Genomic DNA, 27,682 nt, shown 5'->3' with positions numbered 1-27,682 from the left:
GCCCAAACTCAAGTGATAAATAATAACTAATTTAAGTTCTTAAAAGCATTGTTAAAAATGTTTGCTAGTTTAAAAGATACACTACATAACATTTACGTTAACCACTCCTCTTACCTGTAGTACAAAAGAAAACAAAGATTTCGTTCAGAAAAATTATTACTGTTGGATCTTAACCTTATCTTTTTTTTACTAGCTCTGGAGAACTAGTGGAATACTTATTACTGCTACCAATGTAGTTGCTCAGTCTCGGTGATACATTTAATTTTAATTTTGTTATGTTTATGGTGAAGGCTGTGACTTTGTTACAACTTTATTAGTTCATCGAACTGTCAGAGATGTAGTTTTGGGTCTTTGTTTTATTTTGTTTGTTTGTTTGTTGAAAAGCTCTATTTAATACCGCTTAGGCTTAGCGTATTTATGGTAACCAAATTTGTGTCATTGTGAGAGCAATAGTGAACTTTTGTCTCTAATTCCAAAAAAATAAATTAAAATTGTGATATATTTTTTTAAAAAAGTGAGGTGGCAGTTGCTGCCTGGCCAAAAGTAGTCCATAAGAATCGCCAGATCTTCTCTCCACTCTTCTGAATTGAATTGTCTTCATGTTACTTCATTATCCAGCTTCAGTTCCATCTCAGCTTTTCGGACTGTAAGCTACTTGAAGGGCAGTGACCTCTCTCTATTTTTGCCTGAGATTAGCACACTGGCTAATTGACCAGGCAAGGGCTGTCAATTGACCACCTGTTATTTAACCATTGTCACATATCTCACAATGCCAAGAATGCTACAGTGTTAATGGAAGCTTTTTTTTATTTTTCCTTGTAATGCCACACAGTAGCAAGGCCCAAGAGCAGAGGTAGGCAACCTAAGGCCCATGGACTGGATACGGCCCAATTACCTTCTCAATCCGGCCCGCAGGGTTTTAAAGGGTTTTAAATTTGTTGTTAGCCGCCCAGAGCCTGGCTTTTGAACCAGGAAGGGCAGGGTATAAATAAAAAAATTATTATTATTATTATTATTATTATTATTATTATTATTATTATTATTATATTCCCCCTCCCTCTTCTTTGGCCTGGTAATCCAGGAACAACATCGTGTGTGCATTTGCACTGCAGAGGGAAAGTGTGTGATGGGTGAAAGAAGGAAATGTGTTTGTTTTGGTTGCTCTGGGGGATGACCAGTGGCGTAGCGTGGGGGGTGCAGGGGGGGCCGGCCGCACTGGGCGCAACATCTGGGGGTTAGGGTTAGGGGGCGCAAATCCACGGGTTAGGGGGTGCAAATCCACGGGTTAGGGGGGGCAAATTACTTGCCTTGCCCCGGGTGCTGACAACCCATGCTACGCCACTGGGGATGACTAACATAGGATGGTGGACTGTGTGGAAATGTGACCCTTCTGGATTCACGGGTGTCCTTTTGAGTTATTTGAAGGGGGTGTGCTTGAAGAACCCTGTATTTCAGTGGTTCCACTGCTGCCTGGAAGGCTGGTCTCAAAAAAGGGGGGGGTGTTCTGGGTGGAGACTGGCCTCTGGGCTGTAGTGTAAAACCGAGTTCCAACTTGTCTTCCATTATTTTCTATACATGCAGGAAACCACTGAATTAGGTCCTCTAGAGCAGGGGTAGGCAAACCAAGGCCCGGGGGCTGGATCCGGCCCAATCGCCTTCTAAATCCAGCCCACAGACGATCTGGGAATCAGTGTGTTTTTACATGAGTAGAATGTGTCCTTTTATTTAAAATGCATCTCTGGGTTCTTTGTGGGGCTTTTTTTTTCTCTTCAAAATAAAGACCGGCCCACCACATGGTCTGAGGGACAGTAGACCGGCCCCCGGGTGAAAAAGGTTGCTGATTCCTGCCCAAGAGCAAGGGTTGAGCCCCATAGTCCTACAGCAGTCATGCGAGAGCAAACTTAGCAGCCAAACTATCCTCAATAACAGCAATCTTCTCCAAGCAGAAACAGAAACTTTGAACAACCGAACTAACTTTACTGATTCTTTATAAATTCAATTAAAACATTTTCATACTTTTTCAATATATTACGCTAACTGCAAGCAGCAGCATGTGTTTCTTTTTGTGCTCATAAAATTAATATTTGATCAAATCTTTCTTCACAAGTCACTTGAAAAAAACCCTATTTTGACTGATGAAATGCCCAGTCCCAGGGCGTTTATTTTCCCCCCCAGGTGGAACTCAGTTCTGGCACCTCTCAGGTGGGCACCATTGCCATTATAAGAGAACAAGGGAGGTGTTCATGGTGAGTTCTGGCACCTCTTTTTCTAGAAAAATAGCACGACACAATCCTATTGTCTCTTTTCATCCGTGGCCCATGCAATGTAATTCCTTCATGACACCTAAGTCAAGCGGAAACTGAAGCAGGAAAGTGGGTGATGCCTTCAAATTGCAAGGCCAAATTGGGGGTAATAAAGTGTTGTAAATTCCCCAAAGTTACTAGCCTGTGATTTTGTTTTTTCTAGCCACCCAGTCCATATAAAAAATGGCAGGTATTTTCTTTTTAAAAAGTTTTTATATTTATTTTTAAAAGCAGGATAAGCAACAACAATGTCTAGAGGCATTTCTTACTGCCAATTGGCACGGGGCTCTTTGAGAAGCCTTGAGAAAGAGGAGGACTGATTCACACAACTGAATTTGTTTTCTCCTCGAAGTCTTTCGTTTCTTTTCTCTCTCTCCCTGCCCCATCCCTGCTCCCCCGAGTGAGTTGAAAGCCCACCTCCTGTTTTTCCTCTTGACATTTTCTAGGGATGATATTATGTTGCTTATTAATGTTTCCTCACTTGCTTCGCAGTACCCTCATGGGGTGTGCTTTATAAATAATAATTGACTTTATACCAATTAGCAAAATTATAATCCCAAGAATTTCGGAAGCTGACTGAAATTCAAACCAGCTGCCAGTCTGGAGATGGCTGAATCTTGCTTCTGGAGATTATCACTCTTTTGATGCTTTTACTGTGCTTTAATAAGCCAATTATAGCGCAGCTCATCTTTTACAAAGAGGGGCTTCCAGTCTTAACAGAGACTTGAAAACCATTTTTGAAAACGTCACCCAGCTCCTAATCATTGTGTTAATTCTTCTAAAGCAGGGGTCAGCAAACTTTTTCAGCAGGGGGCCGGTCCACTGTCCCTCAGACCTTGTGGGGGGCCGGACTATATTTTGAAAAATATATACTGTATGAATGAATTCCTGTGCCCCACAAATAACCCAGAGATGCGTTTTAAATAAAAGGACACATTCTACTCATGTAAAAACACTCTGATTCCTGGACCGTCCTCGGGCCGCATTGAGAAGGCGATTGGGCCGGATCGGGCCCCCGGGCCTTAGTTTACCTATCCATGTTCTAAAGTGATCTCCAGCAATGCTTGATCACTCAGCTGAGAGGCGACCAGGTACCCTCGATTATCGTTTGACATTTATTTACTTATTTGATTTGTATTCCTCTCTCTTGATAAATTCCCCATGGCCCAGGCTGATGTCAAAAAATTAAAGTTACACCACCACAATATGAAAGAGCAGTAAAAACCACCTCCCCACACACATTCTTGCATTGTTTTCAAGGCTAAATTCTCCTTGTATTCCACAAGTTGCAGCTTCTTGAATCTTGGGCAATCCCAGGAAGAGGTTCCGTCAGTTCAAGATGAGTTTTTTGTGTGTGGGGGGGGGTGTGTGTGTGTGTGTGTGATTTCCCAGTCTACATATTTATTTTACTTCTTTATTATAAATGAGTGCATAGTAAATGGAGTTGTAAAGCCACAATTCTTCAAATTGCTGATTTTGTGGTGGTGTTAGTTTCCTGAAATGAGTTTCCTCATCTTAATTACCAGTAATCACTGTTGCCCTATGTGCAGCTACATCTCTGAAGATGCTGATTCAACGCAGATGATAGCCATTATAGTGGTCATGAAGCTGACTGAGTGATCTTAGGAGGGTTAGGAAAAAAGAGGGGAGCATCTTATACTAATACTTTACTTTTTTTTTTTTACTACTAATAATATATTATTTATACCCCACCCATGTGACTCCAGCCACTCTGGGCAGCTCCTAGACTAGGGGTCAGCAAACTTTTTCAGCAGGGGGCCAGTCCACTTTCCCTCAGACCTTGTGGGGGGCCAGACTATATTTTGAAGGGGGGAAAAAGAACGAATTCCTATGCCCCACAAATAACCCAGAGATGCATCTTAAATAAAAGGACACATTCTACTCATGTAAAAACACCAGGCAGGCCCCACAATTAACCCATAGATGCATTTTAAATAAAAGGACACATTCTACTCATGTAAAAATACGCTGATTCCCGGACCATCCACGGGCCGGATTTAGAAGGAGATTGGGCCTGATCCAGCCCCCGGGCCTTAGTTTGCCTACCCATGTCCTAGACTGTGAGTTCCTAGACTTGCAGTGTTTCTCAAACTTGGGTCTCCAGCTTTTGTTCGACTACAGCTCCCATCACCCCTGACCACTGTTCCTGCTAGCTAGGGATGATGGGAGTTGTGGTCCAACAACAGTTGGGACCCAAGTTTGAGAAACACACTTACAGAGGAATGGCAGGGTGAAAGTGTAGCAGTTACTTCTTAATATGCCTTTACTCTCCCATCCCCGGTCCATATTTAATTCCTAAAACTTGCTATCCTTCATTTGTTCTATAAAACATAGATGATTTACTCTAAAGTAAAATAAATGCTGCAGGGCTGGATTCTGTCTGTTTTGCAAAAGCATGCCCATGTGATTTGAGAATTCCTATGCCTACATTTGATCCTTCTTGGTTATCCTTGCATCTCCCATTCTCCCAGGGCTGAAGCGTAGATTGTAAACTCCTTGTTGAATTATTGATTGTGATTAGGGCTGGGCGATAAATCAGTATATCGTCCAAAACCAGTTTGAAGCCCATATCGTGATATAGGCTTCATAATTTTTGACCTGGCAATATATTGTGAACCTTGGTTTGTGTGTGTGTATGATATGCAAAAAACACAATGTTGGGAAAACCATGAAGCCAGCCAATGTTTCTCTCGATTCCTGCAGCCCCTGCTAATTCTGCCGACTCAGCTCTCCCCTTCCTCATACCGGGGGCAGCCAATCACAAGAGCAGGCGCCGGCAAAAATCACGATGCAGGGAAAATCGTGAAGCCAGCCAATGCCTCCGTCCTTATTCCAGACCTTTTGATGCTATCAGTTTATCACTGTTTAGCTGCTGATATATCACGATGTTGAAAACCAGCTATCACCCAGCCCAATTGTGATGCAAACCAGGAGGCCCCTGGTTCAAATCATGCCTTTGTCATGAACTCACTAGGTAGCCTTAAGCAAGCTATTCCCTTTCTACTGCCCCCTGCCATGTAGTATGAGGGATAATGATGCCAACAGGACTGCTGGTTGGGTGATAACAAGATAATGCATGAGAATCACCTCTGAATCCTTGGAAGCTCATTTGAATGTACGTGTGCCTCAGTCTGGAAGCAGGGCCATCTTTACCCAGGGTGCAAGGGGTGCGGGACACTTGGGCGCCGAATTCTGGGGGGCACCAGGCACCCTGAAGCCACCTAAGCTTTTAACTATCTAGATAAAGGTAAAGGGACCCCTGACCATTAGGTCCAGTCGTGGCCGACTCTGGGGTTGCGGCGCTCATCTCGCTTTATTGGCTGAGGGAACCGGCGTACAGCTTCTGGGTCATGTGGCCAGCAGGACTAAGCCGCTTCTGGAGAACCAGAGCAGCGCACAGAAACACTGTTTACCTTCCCGCTGGAGCAGTACCTATTTATCTACTTGCACTTTTGAACTGCTTTTGAACTGCTAGGTTGGCAGGAGCAGGGACCGAGCAATGGGAGCTCACCCCGTCACGGGGATTCGAACCGCCGACCTTCTGATCAGCAAGTCCTAGGTTCTGTGGTTTAACCCACAGCGCCACTCGCGTCCCTTTTTTTTAACTATCTACCTGTTATGAAATAATAAATAATTTTGATCAAGCTAGAAAAACAAAATACATATATATGTACCTAGGTATTACCGAAATGTATACCTACTGCTTCACTAAAGGACTTTCGACTTTGTGCGCTCATTTACTAAAGATGCGCCACGCTAGTGGCGGTGCTTGTCATTCACAACTGCGGCGCTTGACTCAACGACAGCACTTGTCATTCTCAATGACGCCGTGCACGCGAAATTAACTCTTACATCAAAATATTATGTTACGTATTGTATTGAGCTGCTATGTGGCAGCAGGGGGGTCAGTGGCACCTTTGACACGACTGATGTTTCTCCTAAGTAGGTGCCTAAACAATACTTATAAGTTTAAGTGTAGTGGTGTTGTATACTTAAATATAAGTGTATTGTAAATAAATGAGCAAATAAAAAAGTTTGTTTCTTTTTCCTCCCTTCTTTCGTAAACAAGAGATCAGGCGTAAGTGTGGTGTGTGACATAAGCATAATAAAAGTTAATTTGGGGGCTAAACTAAATTTGGGGGCACTGGGCGGATTTTTGCAACCCGGCAGCACATATGCTAAAGACTATGGTGTCTGGAAGTGAAGGCTGTGTGGTCTTGTGTGGTATATTAAGATTGTTTACATGCTTTAATATTTCAGAGGACTTGTCTGATATTATGGAATTTAAAATTGGTAAATTAACATTTGCTCCAGAGCTCTGTTATTAAGACTCAGTGTGACTCTGCAGCTGCTAACTTTATTCTTAGCTACGCTTTCTCAGTTTGTAAAACAGTGTACCTGCTATGCCCTCAGATCTTTTGAAGGTCAATTAATGCCTGCTGGTATGGATTGAATGTGCTATGCATCTAGGAAGAAGTAAACAGGAAGTGTTCTCAGCATGTTGTATAAAGAGCAGTGGAATGTTTGTAGCAGAGACACAGACCCTCCAAGAGTCCCTATTTTCCAAGGACATCCCGAAGTTTACAGAAGTCATTACGGTTTCTGAGTTGATCTCGGATGCTTTTCCTTAAAAGGTAAAGGCACCCCTGACCATTAGGTCCAGTCGTGGCCGACTCTGGGGTTGCAGCGCTCATCTTGCTTTACTGGCCAAGGGAGCCGGCGTACAGCTTCCGGATCATGTGGCCAGCATGACTAAGCCGCTTCTGGCGAACCAGAGCAGCGCACGGAAACGCCGTTTAGCTTCCTGCCGGAGCGGTACCTATTTATCTACTTGCACTTTTGACGTGCTTTCAAACTGCTAGGTTGGCAGGAGCAGGGACCGAGCAATGGGAGCTCACCCTGTCGTGGGGATTCGAACCGCCGACCTTCTGATCAGCAAGTCCTAGACTCTGTGGTTTAACCCACAGCGCCACTCGCGTCCCTATGCTTTACCTTAGGACGTCCCTATTTTCATCGGATAAATGTTAGAGGATATGGTAGGATGTCCCTATATTTATCAGAGAAATGTCAGAGGGTATGGAGTTATGCGACCCACCCAAGCCAAGGAGATAAGTAACTATACAACGTTTAGAAGACACCTGAAGGCAGCCCTGGATAGGGAAGTTTTAAAAATGTTTAATGTTTTATTATGTTTTTATATCTGTTGGAAGCCACCCAGAGTGACTGTGGCAACACCACAGTCAGATAGGCGGGGTATAAATGATAAAATTATTATTATTATTATGAAATAGGATGTCCCTGTTTTCAACAGAGAAATGTTGGAGGGTATGGAGACAATGTAATCCTTTTAAAATACCGGAAAAGAATCACAGGAAAACTGCATGCCAATAGCATACTTTACTTTTAAAGATTCTAGACTCTGGTTGTGTTTACACATAATACTAAGCCACAACATGTTGTCTAAGTCAGCTGTATTAGGCATTCACTTTCACTTTTCTCTACTTTACACATTAGCAGGTTAAACAGACTGTGTCTGAGCCGTGGTTCATGGTTTGTTCACCTTAAGAAACCATGACAGTTAGCCAGCCTTAAACAATAGACCATGGCTTGATGTTGACTTGGCGATTGTGGTTTGCTAGGGTGAAACAAGCCATGACCATGAGTTTGGATTTCATGATGAACAAGCCCTGCTGTGCTTTGCTTACCCATTCACATGACAAGAGGAGCAAGGTAGCTGTTTAGGGAATGTATGCACAGACATGGAACTAGTGAGAAGTATTTTATGGCTTAGTTTTGCATGCTGTAAAGGTAAAGGGACTCTGGGGTTGCGGCGCTCATCTTGCTTTATTAGCTGAGGAAGCCGGCATACAGCTTCCGGGTCATGTGGCCAGCATGACCAAGCCACTTCTGATGAACCAGAGCAGCGCACGGAAATGCCATTTACCTTCCCGCCGGAGCGGTACCTATTTATCTACCGTATTTTTCGCCCTATAGGACTCACTTTTTCCCCTCCAAAAATGAAGGGGAAATGTGTGTGCGTCCTATGGGGCGAATGCAGGCTTTCGCTGAAGCCTGGAGAGCGAGAGGCGTCGTGCGCACCGACCCCTCTCGCTCTCCAGGCTTCAGGAAGCTATCCGCAAGCTTTGCACTCCCGGGGGGAGTTCCCATGGGATCGCAAGGCTTGCTGGCGGGCAGCAGCATGCAGCCTGGAGCACGGGACGCCCTCCGGAGGACGCCCTGTGCTTCGTGCAGGTGTCCGCAAGCCTTGCGCGCCCGGGGGGAGTTCCCCCGGGCGTGCAAGGCTTGCGGTCGGCAGCCTGCAGCCTGGAGCATGGGACGCCCTCCGGAGGACACCCCGTGCTTCGCGCAGGTGTCCGCAAGCCTTGCGCGCCCGGGGGGAGTTCCCCCGGGCACGCAAGGCTTGCGGATAGCAGCCTGTTCTGGGGGCTGGGGTCGGGGGAAGCTCGGGCTTCCCCTGCCCCAGCCCCGTGGCTGGGGGGGAATAATTTTTTTTTATTCATTTCCCCTCCCCCCCAAAAAATGAGGTGCGTCCTATGGGCCAGTGCGCCCTATAGGGTGAAAAATACGGTACTTGCACTTTGAGGTACTTTCGAATTGCTAGGTTGGCAGGAGCAGGGATCGAGGAATGGGAGCTCACCCCATCGCGGAGATTCGAACCGCCGACCTTCTGATCTGCAAGTCCTAGGCTCTGTGGTTTAACCCAAAGGCCACCCGCGCCCCTTTGCATGCTGAGTTGCTAACTATTCTTGAGGATAAGTTTGATACTATTACCCTGGCTGCAGCAAAATTCCTCTCAGGGGCAGTAAAAATCAGAAATCAGTATGTACAGGCTAAAGCTCCTCTGTTGGCTACCAAGGCTGATCTTACACCTTAGTAACTGTTGATATTTACTATTGTTGTACTGTGTATTTTGGGTCTACGGACCACAGTAAAGCTCCGTGTGTGAACTAAATACATTGCCAGTTAAAAACATTATTTATATAGCAAAACTACCCCCTTTATTTTTGCTGTCATGAAGTAGGCATGCTGTTGTTTTCTGCTTCTAAGAATTGATTACTCTTTGTGCACTGGTCAGACACATTAGAGAAATATGCTCTTTTTATTACAGGTTTATCTTTGCACTTGGGACAAGAAAGTACACATTTAATGGCTCAAAAAACTTATTATCCAAGTAACTGGAGAGGCTGGGTAAGTAGGATGTTTATACAAAAAAATTAAATGCCCCAAATTGAAGCTCAAAATTACTCTTATGTTGTGTGGAGGTTTAGGTACTGAATACGCTGGGTAGATAACCTTTTCATATGTAATCAAGTTTAATTTCCATTTGAAAATAGTCTGGGCTATGACTATCTTGCATTATACACTGTAAATATAAAAAGGTAAAGGACCCCTGACAGCTAAGTCCAGTCGCGAACGACTCTGGGGTTGCGGCGCTCATCTCGCTTTACTAGCTGAGGGAGCCGGCGTTTGTCCGCAGACAGTTTTTCCAGGTCATGTGGCTGGCATGACTAAGCCGCTTCTGGCGAAACCAGAGCAGTGCATGGAAACGCCATTTACCTTCCCGCTGGAGTGGTACCTATTTATCTACTTGCATTCCTGCTTTCGAACTGCTAGGTTGGCAGGAGCAGGGACCGAGCAATGGGAGCTCACCCCGTCGTGGGGATTCGAACCACCGACCTTCTGATTGGCAAGTCCTAGGCTCTGTGGTTTAATCCACAGTGCCACCCGTGTCCCTACTGTACATATAGTCAAGGGATTATCTCTACTAGATCATATGTATTTGAGAACTTAACAACCTACAGGGCAACCCAAATTCCAGTCCACTAAACTTGGAGGGGGTTAGGATGCAGTAGAGCTATCTTCTCATGAGTGAAAGCTACTGCAAGCAGTAGCTGGTGTAAACAGGACAGGTGGAGCTGAGCCAGCCAAGGACCCACTGGATCCTAGGCCAGTCCAGCTAGCAGTGAAAGCCCAATTTGGTTCTCTCTTCTGTGCCAGCCTTTAGGGGATTCAGCACCCAGCCCTCCACTTTCTGCCCAGACCAGGGTAAGTTGCAGTGGTGACTCTGCTGCTGTATTCGGCCCTCCTGCTCCCAGCTGCAAGGCAGGATTGCTTTAGCAATGGGAAGAGCATTTGATACTAAAAAGAATTCTAAAAGAAATGCTTAAAATAATTACAGTGATATCAGAATGGCCATTTCATAGGCTATATCTCTGCGTATATGAGCTATATGGCCTAGGCCCAGTAGACCTGAAGGAATGTCTCCATCCCCATCGTTCAGCCTGGACACTGAGGTCCAGCTCTGAGGGCCTTCTGGTGGTTCTCTCACTGCGAGAAGCGAAGTTACAGGGAACCAGGCAGAGGGCCTTCTCGGTGGTGGCACCCACCCTGTGGAACACCCTCCCATCAGACTATCTGACTTTTAGAAGACATCTGAAGGCAGCCTTGTTTAGGGAAGTTTTTAATGTTTGAAGTTTTGTTCTGTTTTTAATGCTCTGTTGAAAGCTGCCCAGAGTGGCTGGGGAAACCCAGCCAGATGGGCGGGGTATAAATATATTATTATTATTATTATTATTATTATTATTATTATTATTATTATTATTATTATTATTAAGTTGTTGTTGTTGTTGTTGTTGTTGTTAAACATTTGGGTTTTTTGGCATAGGAAAAAATATTTGCAGCCAGTTCTATCTCTGCCACAACCAAATATCAGACAAAGCAAAAGAGAGAGAGAACTAGTTTGAGAGAGGAAAAGAACTGGTGGTGATAAAATGTCTGATGCTGTGGCCAGGCTTGAGAGTGCCCTATGCAATGAGCGTCTTAGCTTCTCCCTCTTTTGTTCAGGCAAGGTAGTGGCTTGAAAGATTTCTGGTTTCTGTATTTTTGTCTGTTGCCTGTCATGGACTGACCGGAAGCAGAGAAGTGGTGGGAGGCAGTATCGGGGGAACCCCCAGGGGAAGAAGGCTCAGAGCCCAGGGGGTGGTGTTGGTGGGACATCAGTGAGTGGAGAAGAGGGAGCAGGCTGGGAGGAAGAGGTTGGAAGCTGAAGGGGTAACAGGACTTAGTGAGCAGGAAGCACCTGTGGCAGAGAACAGTCCAGAAGCAGAGGCTGGAGAGGATGGGGCGAAGAGGCAGAAATGAGCCAGGCTACTGAAGAAGTCGCCTTCTCCCTGCCCTGGTCTCCCAGCACCCACAGAGGGTGGAGGAAAGAGACAAGGAGAAGAAGTCTCAGTTTGCTTGGGAAGGACCTAGGGGAGGAGAAGCTCACTTAGTGTGGTGTTCACCTAGCATTTACTCCTTTGAGATCGGTGGGAAGGGGTCCGTAGTTAGGCAAACCATTAGGACCCAGGGGAAGCACATTTGCCTCCAAGTACTTCTCTCTTCTTTTACGGGGTTAAGAAGAAAACCTTTTAATGAGGGTGAAAGAGGAGAGCGCAAAATATGGTCTGAAGCTCAACATCAAAAAAACTAAGATCATGGACAATGGTCCCATCACCTCCTGGCAAATAGAAGGGGAAGAAATGGAAGCAGTGAGAGATTTTGCTTTCTTGGGCTCCATGATTACTGCAGATGGTGACAGCAGCCACGAAATTAAAAGACGCCTGCTTCTTGGGAGAAAAGCAATGACAAACCTAGACAACATCTTAAAAAGCAGAGACATCACCTTGCCAACAAAGGCCCATAAAGTTAAAGCTCTGCTTTTCCCAGTAGTGATGTATGGAAGTGAGAGCTGGACCATAAAGAAGGCTGATCGCCAAAGAATTGGTGCTTTTGAATTATGGTGCTGGAGGAGATTCTTGAGAGTCCCATGGACTGCAAGAAGATCAAACCTATCCATTCTGAAGGAAATCAGCCCAGAGTGCTCACTGGAAGGACTGATCGGGAAGCTGAGGCTCCAACACTTTGGCCACCTCATGAGAAAAGAAGACTCCCTGGAAAAGACCCTGATGTTGGGAAAGATTGAGAGCAGAAGAAGGGGACGACAGAGGACGAGATGGTTGGACAGTGTTCTTGAAGCTACCAGCATGAGTTTGACCAAACTGCGGGAGGCAGTGGAAGACAGGAGTGCCTTGCATGCTCTGGTCCATGGGGTCACGAAGAGTTGGACATGTCTAAATGACTAAACAACAACAACAACTTCTCTCTTCAGCCAATTGCTTGCTTGAGCCGACTGCTGTTGGAAAAGGGGAATGTGATGAGATGTTTCCGTTGTTCTCACTCACAAAGGTTACCCAAATATATATGCCGTCCAGATAATTTTTTGGCAAACCAGAAATGGACTGCCTGCCAACTGGAGCTTAATTTGCCCAGCTGTGTATTAGGAGAGAACTTGAAACTGCTCTTCATGTGCTGGATTAGAGCTTACTAATATAAAATGCATATGGTTATTGGCTTTGCTGTTAAGGTTAGTAAGGTTTCCTCTCCTGGGGGCATTTTGGAGAATTTAAGTACTTTGATCTTTAACTGGTAAACTAGCAAATATAATCTACCATTTAGAATGGGGGGCAATTATGTCCAGCTTTGAAAAGAAAGCAATGGGATGAATGTGGAGCTGATTTTGATTCATGATACTCGTCTGCTTCCAAAGTCTACTTTTGGAGGAAACTTGGCAGAAATTGGGGGTGCTGGATAGAGACCCAGTGAGACAGAAGGGACCAATATTAGGGCTCTTCAGTGTGTTTAGCCTGATTAAGCTTTGACTCAGGCAGGCACTCTGTGTGCACTGAGATGAACAGGAGGGGGGCATTAGATTGGGATATATGTTGATGCTTAATGATTGGGTTCATTTCTTTGCAAAGAGAGCTTATGGGAAGTGGCATCTTTAACCACTTCCCTTCCCCACCTGGCCCCCCGTCAGCAGCAGAGGAGACTTTGACAACACCCCACCCTGTGCCTTTCCATTCACTTCTGTTTGCCCATGCCTTGGCCTTTGCAGAGTTTGAAAGAATGATCCTTGATGAAAATTGGTTGCTGAACAGGGCTCCGTTGTGTTGACCATTGCAAAAACAGGAGGTATCCTTGTAAAATACATGTTTCTGGTAATATGCCCTCCACATATTGCAGAACTACAACTCCCATCATCACTGGCCATTGACTATGAAAGCTAGGGCTGATGGGAGTTGTAGTTGAGCTACATATAGAGGGCCAGAAGTCCCCAGTGTCTGCAGAACCAATGTCATTACTGAACCTTGAGAGAACTTAGTAGGGAGGCCTTGTTGTTTGAGGAGCTTGGTGCCGCCTCTGTAAGTGATGTTGGGATGAGTTTCGGACCCCTGGATGCTCAGGGGTCCCTCCTCTCTCCCATGCTTTTCAACATCTGTATGAAGCCGCTGGGAGAGATCATCAAGGGATTTGGGCTGGGTGTTCCCCAGGATGTAGATGAATTCGGAACTAGTGAGGGTGGTGAATGGCGTGTGTGGATGTCTAGAGGAGGTTGGAGGACGGATAGCTGTCAATGAATTGAGGTTGAAGCCCAACAAGATGGGGGGATGAGGGGCAGGTGTGGGGGATTCCCTGGTCCTGAGTGAGAACCAGGTGCGCAGCCTTGAGGTCATTCTGGACTCACAGCTGTCCATGGAGGTGCAGGTTAATTCTGCATCCAGGATGGCTGTCTACCAGCTCCATTTGGTACGCTGGCTGAGAGCCTACCTGCCTGTGCACTGTCTCGCCAGAGTCATTCATGTTCTAGTTATCTTCTGCTTGGACTACTGAAATGCGCTCGAAAACCACAACTAATCCAGAAAGTGGCTGCGAGACTGGTGACTGGGATAGGTTTCTGGGACCATATAACACTGGTCCTAAAGGATCTACATTAGCTCCCAGTATGTTTCTGAGCACAGTTCACAGTGTTGGTGCTGACCTTTAAAGCCCTAAACGGCCTCAGCCCAGTGTACCTGAAGGAGGGTCTCCACCTCCATCACTCAGCCTGGATATTGAGATTTAGCTTTGAGGGCCTTCTGGCAGTTCCCTCACTGTGAGAAGTAAAGTTACAGGGAACAAGGCAGAGGGCCTTCTCAGTAGTGGCATTCATCTTGTGGGACACCCTCCCATCAGATGTCTAGGAGATAAAGAGCTATATGACATTTAGAAGACATCTGAAGGCAGCCCTCTATGAGAAAGTTTAAATGTTTTGCTGTGTTTTTATAATTTGTTGGAAGCCACCCAGAGTGGCTGGGGCAATTCAATCAGATGAGCAGGGTACCAATAGTAAAATCATCATCATCATCACCATTAGTGGGAAATGCTGCTTTTAATTTTAGTTTTTTTTCTTTCAAAGACTCAGTGTTGCACAAAAGAATTCTGAGCAATCTTTACCCTCCCTCTTTACAGTAGTGGAAAGCCTTGTCTTTCGGTGTTGCACAGGATCACACCTATCTGTTTATCTTTCCAACAGGGCAGTGTGTTAAAACGTTACAGGCGACTGCGTGTGTTTCACACTGTTGTTAGGCTTCCTTGTGGGTTGAAATGCCACTTAATAAACAGCTGTTTTCTCTCATTGCCAGAGATGGAGCCCTAACTGAATCCTGTGAAGAGCTGCCAAAAAAGCCTTCGGAAGCAAGTGCGCATTCTGGATTGAGGAAACAGCCGAGGAAAGACTCCTGTTTTGCTTGGCGGATCTGTGCAGAATATTTGAGCCCCGCTCCCCCCAACTTCTACCTCATTTTATGCATTTTGGTCAGTCATGGCTGGGGAACTGTGTCTACTGCTCCTGTTACTGTTTTGTGGAAGAACGATTTCCGAAGTGCAGCCTTTATACCAACCGCCTTCTGAAACTCTGGATTTTGGGTTTGTTCCTGCAAAGACTTACGACACCGCAGCGTACCACGAACCTGGAGCAATAGGGATTTTGTTTCGATTAGTCCACACTTTCCTCTATTTAGTGCAACCAAATTATTTTCCTCAAGGTAAGTCTTTAATATTGAACTGTCCTAAAGCATGTGTGCTGATTGAGGCTTTAGTTGGGCATGGCAGCTCTTATCACAGACTATAGTTTGTGAGCGTACCTTCAGAAAATAATAAAAATAAAAATAAAAATAAAATACTATTTATTAAATTTGTATAGCACTCTATACCCACAGCTCTGAATGGGCTGGAACTGCAGTTGTTTTTTAGTAATAGTAATAATAATAATAATAATAATAATAATAATAATAATAATAATAATAATAATAATGGTATAATAATAATGGTATAATAATAATAATAATAATAATAATAATAATAATAATAATAATAGTGGTCTGTTGCAGGTTTTTTTTTGTAGACGTCTAAATATGTAGATAAGAGCAGTGTGCTTTAAACTTCCTAAACTGAGGAGCCCTTAAAATTTATCAGAATGACTCCACCCTCCCCTATGGAGTGGGTACATAGACCTTCTTGTCCATAGGTGTAAACCTTTTAAAATAAAAATATATTACACTAATGATAGACTTATGTATTGTGGAATTAGTTGGTCACCTGAAAGCCCATTCTAGAGTACAAATTCTAACTTCTTTTGCCATACTTCAGATGTTACACTTGTCTGCACCATTATATTCTCCTACATGGGTTCTCAGTGACCTCTGCAGCAAGACTGCACTGTAGAGCAGTAGTGTGAGAATCTTTTGGACTGCAATTAATAGATTCAGAAGATTGTCAGTGGTGTCTCTTCCTCCAGCTGGTTAAGGGTCAGGCAAGTGAGAGAGGGGCAATTAGATCTCTTTTGATTTCTCTTAAAAGTAGTTGTAGGGTCGTGAAATTTGAACAAGAGTGTGGTACTAAGGAAATGGTATTGTACCCTTTTTATCCTTCAATGTTCTCCCCCTCCCCTGCTCTGTTTTTTGTTCTGCTGGGGGGAAATCATGCCCATACGTTTTCCATAAAGGAGCAGGTGGATTTGGATCTAGATTGTGAAACTGGGGAGAAAGGATCACCACCACACAGGCACATTCCTGATCCACTTTGAGAGGTCCATGTTGCTTCTTTTAAGAGATATCTTGGCATCTCGTCTAACTTGAACTTAGGTAGTATACAACAACAACAACAACAACAACAACAACAACAACAACAACAACCACCCAGAAGTTGTTTGGGGGATCAATATGGCTGATGTTCATCTTCTAACAATGGCAGACCTTCCCAGAGTTGTGTTGGCAGCCTTTTAAGATATTGTACAACCTCCTTCTTCTGCCTGTCCCCCCGCCCAGATTCTGATCCATAGCACGAGAACCATCCCATTGGCTTAAAACATGGTTCTGTGCTTCTCCTCAAGGTTCTTAATCTTTTGCTTTCTTCCTTCAAATTTGAAAGATTGGCCCTCTGGAAATTCCCACCTAAAAAAAAAAAAGTTCTTTCTCCTCAGAATATCTGTCAGGTCCCTATACTGGGATCTCAGGTTCAAAAAATGCCTAGGAACCTCTTTGAAGAGCACAACGGATTTATCGAGGACTTTGAGGCCTTTTTTATCATGATGTCCCAGAATGATATGTCTTGGTTCCCTGGTCTTAAAGACCACAGTACAATCGTGGGTTATTTTAGTCTCTTTTTTAGGACCAAATCTGTAAGCTTTCTCCACCCAATCTTCCACTTCCTCTTTTTTCAGATCCCAGAATTCCACAAAATATCCTATCAAAGATTCTCTGAGTTTATCCTGATCCAGATAAGGGAGCCCTCTCAATCTCAGATAAGATTCTTTCGCACTCAACTGGAGAAACTGCAATCTCCTCCCACCCAATGCTGGTCAATGGAGCAAGGGACGGGGGCGCTGATTGAGTGGCTGTCTGCCACTGATGGAGTGACACTACACTTGGTGTCACTCGGTTGATGCATACCTCAATGGATGGAGCTGAGCTGGATCCCAAGCCACTCTCTTAGCCAGCCGTGGCTGACAAAGGGCCAGGGACCAGCCTGAAGCTGGTGTTGGGAATTATCCTGATGTGCCTGCCCCTCCTGACCTCCCATAGCTGCTGCCAGGTTGTAGATGCTGCAGTAACTCTACTGCTCTTCACAGTCTTGGTGGTGGCGGCAGCAGGTTAGCATTGCTTTGCGCATTCTTGTGAAAGTGCTTGGAACAGAGCATTCTCAAATTATAGAGCAGGCCCTAGGGATGTTGATATGTTGATAGTGGCACAGGCTGCCAAGGACAGATAGGATCTCACAGCAGGGCAGCGCTAGAGACCACTTACTTCCTACAACACCTGGTATTCCCAGGCGGTCTCCCATCCAAGTACTAACCAGGCCTGACCCTGCTTAGCTTCCGAGATCAGACGAGATCGGGCGTGTTCAGGGTAGTATGGGTGGCCAACTAGCCAGGCGAATCGTGGGAGCTGAAGAGAGGCAGAGAGCCTATGGGAGGACTGGTCAACCTCATTCCTTGGCTGGCAAACTTTAGCAGGGAATCTGGGGTGCCCTGCTCCCCTTCCTATGGGATTAGTGCTCCAAGCCAGGATCCTGGACTGCGCGGAGCATTTTGCCTGCAAAAGAAATGACTACCAGGAAGTTGAGTTGATGGGTTCATAGGGTAGCATGTCTTTTTAGAAAGGGGAGGGGGAATCGAAAACATTTGAGCAGGAAGTACAGCAGGAAGTCGGGGTGAACAACCTGCGTCCCTCTATATGAACTTGGACTCCAGAGTCCCATTAGTTTCAACCAGCATAGCTGGGGATTACAAGAATTGCAGTCTAGCAACATCTGCCAAAGGGAGAGGTTCACCAATCCTAGCATAAAAGAGAGTCTGCCATTCTTGCCATTCCATTTGCTGCTTTAATGTGTTTTCCTTTGGGTTTAATTCTCCTTGGTTGATTCAGCTAATATTTAAGATTTCTCCTTGAAAGATTGCCCTTGCATGCTAATTACTTGAGCAAGCTTTTAATTCATTTGCATCTCTTTGAAGACTTCTATGTAATGAGCCCTGCAAATATTGCACAGAGGGTTCCCATTCATTTTTGCTGGTCTTAATCCGGGGCGTTTAGCTCTGCAGCATGTTGTGCAGCATGTTAGCAGGTGAGACTTTTCTTAGGAGGGATATCTTGGGTGAGGAAAGCTTCTGCCAAAGTGCCAAGCTAGGGTTAAGGACGTCGGCAGGGTTAGTTAAGACCTGGCCATCTTTACTGCAGAAAGCAAATAATAGCGATTGCGGTAGTTTTTTTAGCTAGCATCAGCAGCAAACACAATACCTTGCTGCATGTTCCATCTCCCTCAATCTTAGCAGTCATGCTGGAAGTAGTGGACAAATGTTTGCATCGTAGGTGGTTTCCGCAGCCCTTCCACTTTAACAAACTTCAGATGTTACAGGAATACAACTGGCCACCTGCTCTGACCATCGGCTGAGGGCAGTTGGGCTGAAACAATATCTGGTGTGCACCATGTTAGCTATCTCTAGTGTAGACACAGTACTGAGCTGGCAGGACAAATGGTCTGACAGCTGGCATATTTGATCAGATTTTGTGCATGGTGGCATTCCCAATGTGCCCTTAAATCACAGGAGGCCTTAACTGGCCGTCCAAAACACTTGTGATGCATCCTTTCTGTTTTAAAGTGCTTCCGTGAATTATTGGGTTACTTTTCAATAAATCCTTTAAGATTGACTTTAATGCATTCAAAGTGCATGCCTGGATCGCCTGCAAATGTTTTAAATACAAATGAGAGGATTTGAAGATATGAACACTCAAGTTTATTATGCTTTCAGTGTGACTTGAAGCTGACTTTGTAAATTGTTAACTGAGTGCTTTAGTTGCGGTGCATGCAGAGCTCATCATTCATGGTTCTCAGCCTTTTAAACATATTAAGAAGTTTATGGTAAAAGGGTTAAAATGGAAAGCCTTCAGCTGTGATTTTAAGACCACAAGTAGAAGCATTTATTTGGCAAGGGAGGGGTACATACAATTGATGATGAGGTGTGCTTTCTGTCTGCTTCTGTTTAGCTATGCATAACTTTGTAAGAGAATTGAAGTATAAGCAACAGAATACATGGAGTTCTGTGTCTTTATTTTCATTTATCTAAGGAGTTTGTGTAAAAGTTTTGCAGCATTTTTTTTTTAAAAAACCAAGCAATTCAAGAAGGATGTCTGCCTGAGTTAAGGGCAGCTATGGAGAAGCTGCTTAACTCTTTCCTCACTGGAAAGTTCCAGTTCAAAAGCTCCTCTTTCATTTGAGGGTGGGAGAAGATGGCTTTCTTTCTGCAGTGGGTGGAAAGCAAGTTGGGTAGCGTTTGAGTTGAGAAATGACTAGTGCGTAATCTTTTTTAAATAGATCTTTGGATATCATGACATTTGCAGGATGAATCCAAGAGTGAGCTCTAACAGCAAGTTGCTAAGTAAGAATTTGACAGACTTACTTAGGTTTGAGGTTCCAATAACTGAAAGGAGTAAATCTACTAAAAACATGTCATGTTTACATCATTCCTTATAGCAAATTTGGTGTGTGAGTCCTGACAGGACAGAAAACCTGAGTGGGTTGATCAAATTGGCTTTCTTGAGACTTTCATAGCTAACTGTATTCTGGAGAAGGACCTAGCTGGTTAAAACTCTGAACAGGAACTCTCTTGTTTGTGGGTGAGATATGCTGAAAGTCAGGCATAGGCAAACTTGGCCCTCCAGATGTTTTGAGACTACAACTCCCATGATCCCTCGCTAACAGGACCAGTGGTCAGGGTTGATGGGAGTTGTAGTCCCAAAAACATCTGGAGGGCCGAGTTTGCCTATGCCTGCTGTAAGTCTTCAGGTTTCATCATCTGAGCCGTGGACCCGCTATATATCTTGTAGTGGGATCATGAAGTGGGTGATATTCTTAACAAGGTAGCATGGAATTATGCATGATTGTTCCCAACCGTAATCTCTTCATCTTTAAATTCCTGGCTATGTAGTATTTAGCGCCAGATGAGCTTTGTAAGGCGTTCTGTGTTGGAAGAGATGTGATCATGTTGGCACGTGATGGCCATGCAAGGTTTGGGGAAGGTAGTAAGTAGATGGTATTAACAATATCATTGGTTAAAGGTAAAGGTAAAGGTACCCCTGCCCGTACGGGCCAGTCTTGCCAGACTCTAGGGTTGTGCGCTCATCTCACTCTATAGGCCGGGAGCCAGCGCTGTCCGCAGACACCTCCGGGTCACGTGGCCAGCGTGACAAGCTGCATCTGGCGAGCCAGCGCAGCACACGGAACGCCGTTTACCTTCCCGCTGGTAAGCGGTCCCTATTTATCTACTTGCACCCGGAGGTGCTTTCGAACTGCTAGGTTGACAGGCGCTGGGACCGAACGACGGGAGCGCACCCTGCTGCGGGGATTCGAACCGCCGACCATGCGATCGGCAAGTCCTAGGCGCTGAGGTTTTACCCACAGCGCCACCCACGTCCCTCTGAATACTATTAAACTATTTTGAACCATGGACAATCATTGTATTAAAAAGTCCAGTTATTAATAGCTGTCAGATACAAGTTGCAAAAGCATTGCAATGTGAAAATGATTCAGGGCTGGTAGGAGCAAATATGGGAAGTCATTATGGAGAAAACTTCCTCCAGTTAAAGGGAATCGCATTGCATGGTGCAAAGTATTATTTCATTTTTAAGGAGTGGGTCCTTACCTTGATCTTCACAGACTCTTCAAAATCCTTATGTAAGTGACTGGCAAACCTTTGGCTCATTTCAGGATATCAGTGGATAATGTTTCTTCTCCAAAGATCAAGATCTCTCCTAATTATTGTAGCAATTTTGAAAGCAAAGTTTTAATTTTGAGTTACCTTTTTTATGTGTGTGTGTGTATTTCTTCGTTTTTCGCCTCACTTTATTGAGAAACGTGTAAAAAATTGCAGAATTTGAAAGGTTTCAAAACATACAGTGCTATCTCGGGTTACATATGCTTCAGGTTACATACGCTTCAGGTTACAGACTCCGCTAACCCATAAATAGTATCTTGGGTTAAGAACTTTGCTTCAGGATGAGAACAGAAATCGCGTGGCGGCAGCAGGAGGCCCCATTAGCTAAAGTGGTGCTTCAGGTTAAGAACAGTTTCAGGTTAAGAACGGACCTCCGGAACGAATTAAGTATGTAACCAGAGGTACCACTGTATTACTGTTTCGGACTCGGATAACAGTTATGCAACTTAGAGCAGAATTATAACAGCAAGCGGCTGAACAGTTGAAAGCTGGGGCTGATTGCCTTTGTACCAGGCTCGCTCTTTCTTTCTTTCTTTTTTATAAAATATTTATTAAAGTTTCAGAAAAAGGAATTACATAAAATCAAAAAATACAAGAATAAAAGACAAAAATAAAAATACAAGAAAAATACAAAATAAGTACATTTACAGAAAAAAAGATAAAAAAGGAAAAATAAAAAATCAACCTTTCCATATCTTACATTCATATCCTTGTTTCCCTGACCTCCTCATACCTCCCTTTTTTGTATTCCAATTCAATTAATTAATTCAGCAATTTCTTTCCCTCCTTTTATCCTGATCTTTGATCTTAATATATTATAACATTAAATTTTTACCTATTTAAAAACCAGGCTCGCTCTTTCAAAGGCCTTGAGCAGTGAAAAGATCTTCACCTGGTGCTGATAAGACATGCACTGGGATCAGGTGAGCATCGTGCAGAGAGCATTACAAAGGCCATGTATATGGGGAGCAGGAGATAGTGCAGAGTACAGGCAGGTTCATGTGAGAGAAGGCAACCCCTCAGGTGCCCAGCTCTCAAGCTGCAATAGAGGATTTATTTTGTAAAAGCAAGCACCTGCCCTCTGAGTTTTTCTCAGAGACGGGTGAGCCACCAATGAAGTTGTTTTAAGAACCAGCACAATCTGTTCCCACCACCAGTTTTCAGCCAGCAGCCCAGTAGCAACATTTTGGAAGAGTTTAAGCTGCCTGCGCCCTTCTGCTTAGAAGTACAGTCGTACCTCAGAAGTCGAACAGAATCCGTTCCAGGAGTCCGTTCGACTTCCAAAATGTTCTACTTCCTTTTTTTTTTTTACTTTGTATAAAATATTTATTAAAGGTTTTAAACAATTCAAACAATACAACAAACTTAAATATAAAAAAGACCAAAAAAGCATAAAAAACATACAGAAATACAGGTAAAAAATACATTTAAAAAACACAAAAAAGAAAATAGTTCATTTTCTTAAATATTATTTCCATAACCCTCTTTCATGACTCCCTCACGTCTCCCTTTTCTGTGTTCCTTGTTACAAAATCATGTTCCGCAATACTCCACCTCTCAAAATTTGTTTTAAATTGTACATTTCAACAATTATGTCTCCGAATTTGCCTTTTGTTATCAAATATTTAAATATTTAAGTTTGACATAATATTATTCAAATTTCATCTTTGTTCTTATAGTTCAGTTATTTTCATAGTCCCTTCCACTAGGTTACTAATGCCATATTGTTTTTATATCCTGCATCATTTTAACATTCATACAGTTTACAATGCTTTTGCAAATAGTCCTTAATTTTTTTCCAGTCCTCTTCCACTAACTCTTCTCCCAGGTCTCGGATTCTGCCAGTCATTTCTGCCAATTCCATGTAGTCTATCAGTTGCATCTGCCATTCTTCCAGAGTGGGCAAATCTTGAGTCTTCGAATACTTTGCGATGAGTATTCTTGCTGCTGTTGTCGCATACATAAAAAAAGTTCGGTCCTTCTTTAACACCAATTGGCCGACAATGCCCAGAAGGAAGGCCTCTGGTTTCTTAGGGAAGGTATATTTAAATACCTTTTTTAACTCGTTATAGATCATTTCCCAGAAAGCCTTAACCTTTGGGCAAGTCCACCAAAGGTGAAAGAATGTTCCTTCAGTTTCCTTACATTTCCAACACTTATTGTCTGGCAACAAAATGTTCTACTTCCAAAGCGTGGCTCCTGATTGGCTGCAGGAAGCTCCTGCAGCCAATCAGAGGCCGCGGAAGCTTCCAAAAGAACATTCAAAAACCAGAACACTCACTTTCGATTTTTGAATGTTTGGGAGCCGAGATACGACTATAGTCCATCTAGGCTGCTTTATATTAAAAAAGAATTACCATTTCTGATGACAGAATTAGCAAACCCCATGGAACATATAGTTTTAGCCTCAGGCTTGCATTCTGAATAAAACATTAGAGACAAGGCTCTAGAATTTTTATTCAAATTCTAAGTTGGAAATGGAGGCAATGAATAAGAACACATATTACAACGAAGCAAGATCTCTAAAATCCAATGATTCCGAGGCTTAGTGTATCATGGATATGCTAATTGCTGGTGGGAAAACTAGAGTAAAATGGCGCAAGGAGAAGCTTGCTGTTTATTGAAAGATTGACATATGTAAATTTTACATATGCTGGAGGCAGTGTTAGTAACTCAGATATATAATCTAGGTGCCAAATGGCTCCTTAAACCAGGGCTACAGTCGCCAAAGGGACATCCTAAGGTGGCGCTGTGGGTTAAACCACAGAGCCTAGGACTTGCCGATCAGAAGGTCGGCGGTTCGAATCCCCGCGACAGAGTGAACTCCTGTTGCTCGGTCCCTGCTCCTGCCCACCTAGCAGTTCGAAAGCACGTCAAAGTGCAAGTACATAAATAGGTACCACTCCGGCGGGAAGGTAAACGGCATTTTCGTGCGTTGCTCTGGTTCGCCAGAAGCGGCTTAGTCATGCTGGCCACATGACCCGGAAGCTGTACGCTGGCTCCCTCGGCCAATAAAGCAAAATGAGCGCCACAACCCCAGAGTCAGCCACGACTGGACCTAATGGTCAGGGGTCCCTTTACCTTTACAGTCGCCAAAACAGAATGCCTAGTTGCCATTTTTTGTTCCAGAAATTCATTTTGATTGTGCAGATAAAATATAACCGATAGAATTCTACAGGATGTGTTGCTAGTGTGTGAAAACAGTCAAGATCCAAGGATCTCCAGGCAAAGCACCACCAGGTGATGGGGACAACAAGCGGCATCCTGGTGCTCAGGCATCTTCACTTGGTTGCAAGTGACCAATAGCCAGGTGCAAAATGCGCCTGGCGAATTTCAAATGCTGGCAGGGGAAGCTCTGTACTTCAGAAATTGATCTGAAGCTTGAAGGGCTTAAACGTTTGGTGGGGGGAGGGGGGAGGAGAAATGGAAACTATAATGTGTGTGTGTGTGTGTGTGTGTGTGTGTGTAAAAGGTTCCTTGCTTGCTGCACTTTCTGAGTAAGCATGAATAAGTTAACTTGCCATTGTGACTCCTTGATATGCTAACATCTGCAGCCAAGGGCTCCTTCAGGAGGAAGAGTGGGATATATATATTTATATAGATAAAAATTGCTACGAGGCCCTGCAGTTCCTTCCAGTCTATGAGTAATCCAATTAATAATTTTGATAGCAATGAATAGGATGAGAGCCCAATAAATATTGATTCTGGACTGAAGCTTGAAAGTGCGATCTTAGTGGATATTGAGCTGGCTGCTCATTCAATAAATTATGTGCTTAATGGCGCTTGGGGATCAGCAGGAAAGTGAAGTGAATGAGACTTGGAGCTAATAACTGCTTTGATGAAAACTTTTCTTGGCATGTTTTAACATATTTCACTCTTTTAGAGGGAACTACTGGAGTTCTCAGTGGCCTCTGCCTTTGCTTCCCTTCCAACCCCAACCCGGATCATGTGGATTTGAGCAACGTCACTTAATTGGCTAATCCATAATCTCTCTTGCCATATGTTGCTCTGTTTTTCTTTCTAAGTGTGTTAGTGACACAGAGGTATTTTTGGACTGCTTTCTAAATGAAGTCTGATGTCCAACTGGGTTTGAGCGAAATAATGGAGGTCTATTATACACCACTCTGAAAATTAAGGCTACTCAACCCTGCAAGAGGTTTGCTGCTGTGTCTGTGGGCAAACCATGTCGGAGCAAGCAGCTTTCCACGGTGGCACTGTGAAATGAGAGCAATCTGGGATTCTGCATGCATTATTTGGTTGTTAGGTGTGCCCTTCAGGCTTCTCTGCCATTCTTAACCGTGTCTACTCAGAAGTAAATCCCACTGAATTACATGGGGCTTCATCCCAGGTAGATTATGAGATCATCGTTCGTTTATCAATGCGCTGCTTTTCTGTTGTTGTTTAGTCGTTTAGTCGTGTCTGACTCTTCTTGACCCCATGGGCCAGAGCACGCCAGGCACTCCTGTCTTCCACTGCCTCCCGCAGTTTGGTCAAACTCATTGTTAGCAGCTTTGAGAACACTGTCCAACCATCTCGTCCTCTGTCGTCCCCTTCTCCTTGTGCCCTCCATATTTCCCAACATCAGGGTCTTTTCCAGGGAGTCTTCTCTTCTCATGAGGTGGCCAAAGTATTGGAGCCTCAGCTTCACGATCTGTCCTTCCAGTGAGCACTCAGGGCTGATTTCCTTCAGAATGGAGAGGTTTGATCTTCTTGCAGTCCATGGGACTCTCAAGAGTCTCCTCCAGCACCATAATTCAAAAGCATCAATTCTTTGGCGATCAGCCTTCTTTATGGTCCAGCTCTCACTTCCATACATCACTACTGGGAAAACCATAGCTTTTACTATATGGACCTTTGTTGGCAAGGTGATGTCTCTGCTTTTTAAGATGTTGTCTAGGTTTGTCTACCACCTGGAGCAGGAACCGGCAAGCCACTCCAGTATCCCTGCCAAGAAAACTCCATGGACAAAGACAACAGGCTGCTTTTCTAGTAATCAGCAAAAGCAGATTCTAATAATATACAGCATGGTGAACAAAAATAAAACACTAATAAGAAATCAGCAACAGCAGTGGTGCAGCAATAAAACTGCCAGCACATTTGCAAAGCTAAGCAGGGTCTGGTATGATTTCAAATTGGATGGGGAACCAGATGTTGAGATTCCTGCATTGCAGCGGATTGGATTAGATAACCCCCAAGGTCTCTTCAAACTCCACAGTTCTATGAATCTAATTATCATCAGAAGTACAGCTAGAGATGGAAATGTTTGTTGGTTGAAGTTCTTTCAGTTCCTCATGTTTCCAATTTTCAGTTCTCTATATTTTGAAGCAGTTTGTGGTTTTTAAAAAAATCTTCATGAAAGTTGATCAGCATTTTAGTGCATTTTAGGTCTGTGTATGGATGAAGACTATGGGAAGTGGGTAGACTATGGGATGCGGGTGGCACTGTGGGTTAAACCACAGAGCCTAGGACTTGCCGATCAGAAGGTCGTCGGTTCGAATCCCTGCGACGGGGTGAGCTCCCGTTGCTTGGTCCCTGCTCTTGCCCACCTAGCAGTTCGAAAGCACGTCAAAGTGCAAGTAGATAAATAGGTACTGCTCCGTCGGGAAGGTAAATGACGTTTCCGTGCACTGCTCTGGTTTGCCAGAAGCAGCTTAGTCATGCTGGCCACATGACCCAGAAGCTGTACGCCAGCTCCCTCAGCCAATAAAGCGAGATGAGCGCCGCAACCCCAGAGTCAGCCACGACTGGACCTAATGGTCAGGGGTCCCTTTACCTTTATGGATGAAGACATGTAGCATTCTTATAAGCTACCTTGAGATAGGTTCATTTTCAGAGTTCTTCCTGATGCTTCTCAGAGTGACAGGGGCCATTGGCCCAAGGTGTTCTGAATCACGGCAGTGATGGAGCAAATGTATTTGCATGCATGTGACCATTTCAGTAGCCTTCTTGTCTCCTGATTGCAGTTTCATTTGCCATGATATAGAGTTGGTACATAAGTCAATTGACCACCTAATAATTATTAATAAATAATTAAATTTATTTGTTCCCTGCCCATCTGGCTGGGTGGCTGGTATTAAAAACAATACAGCATCAAACATTAAAAACTTCCCTAAAGCCTTCAGTTGTCTTTTAAAAGTAAAATAGTTGCTTATTGCTTTAACATCTGCTGGGAGGGTGTACCGCAGGGCTGGGGCCACTACCAAGAAGGCCCTCTGCCTGGTTCCCTGTAACCTGACTTCTTGCAGTGAAGAAACCACCAGAAGGCCCTCGGCGCTGGACCTCAGTGTCCGGGCTGGACGATGGGGGTGGAGACGCTCCTTCAACATTCCAAGAATGCCAAATTTCCTTTTACAAAATGTCATTAGCTCTCCAGGGCTGCTTTGTATGGTCCTGGGGCAGGGTCAAGTCTAGCTCAGTCAGTAAAGCATAAGACTCTTAATCCCTGGGTTGTGGGTTCGAATCCCACATTGGCCAAAGATCCTTGCATTGCAGTGGGTTAGACTTGGTGGAGCACGATGCCTCTTGATGGGGACATCCGCATAAGGCATGTGAAGAAATTTCCAAAGTGCGCATTGCAACTCTGCAGGGATTTGTTTGAAGTGAGAAACTAGTACCGCTGGCATGAGATGAATTGGAAATTGTCCGTAGGAACCTGGGAAGAAAAGTGTGGCAGAGGGCACAGAAAGGAGAAACTTAAATGTTTCTAGGT

General features: G+C 44.2%; 1 protein-coding gene across 8 annotated transcripts in view; it reads left to right on the top strand.

The window, feature by feature from the left end:
- PROM1 (prominin 1) overlaps window positions 1-27,682 on the top strand; it is a 243,472-nt gene that overhangs the window by 135,609 nt on the left and 80,181 nt on the right. For 7 of the 8 annotated variants that reach the window (XM_081207634.1, XM_081207638.1, XM_081207637.1 and 4 more), the window contains exons 2-3: window positions 9,454-9,533; window positions 14,849-15,250. In XM_081207634.1, coding sequence (XP_081063760.1) covers window positions 15,028-15,250 — 223 coding nt within the window. In that variant the 5' untranslated portion in view covers window positions 9,454-9,533; window positions 14,849-15,027. The remainder of the gene's footprint in view (window positions 1-9,453; window positions 9,534-14,848; window positions 15,251-27,682) is intronic. The other variant, XM_081207635.1, reaches the window with a different exon arrangement.

Source organism: Podarcis bocagei, assembly GCF_964188305.1.
Source record: "Podarcis bocagei genome assembly, chromosome: 9".
Classification (NCBI taxonomy): domain Eukaryota; kingdom Metazoa; phylum Chordata; class Lepidosauria; order Squamata; family Lacertidae; genus Podarcis; species Podarcis bocagei.
Note: the sequence above shows the minus strand (reverse complement) of the source record. Positions and strands in the feature narration are given on the sequence as shown.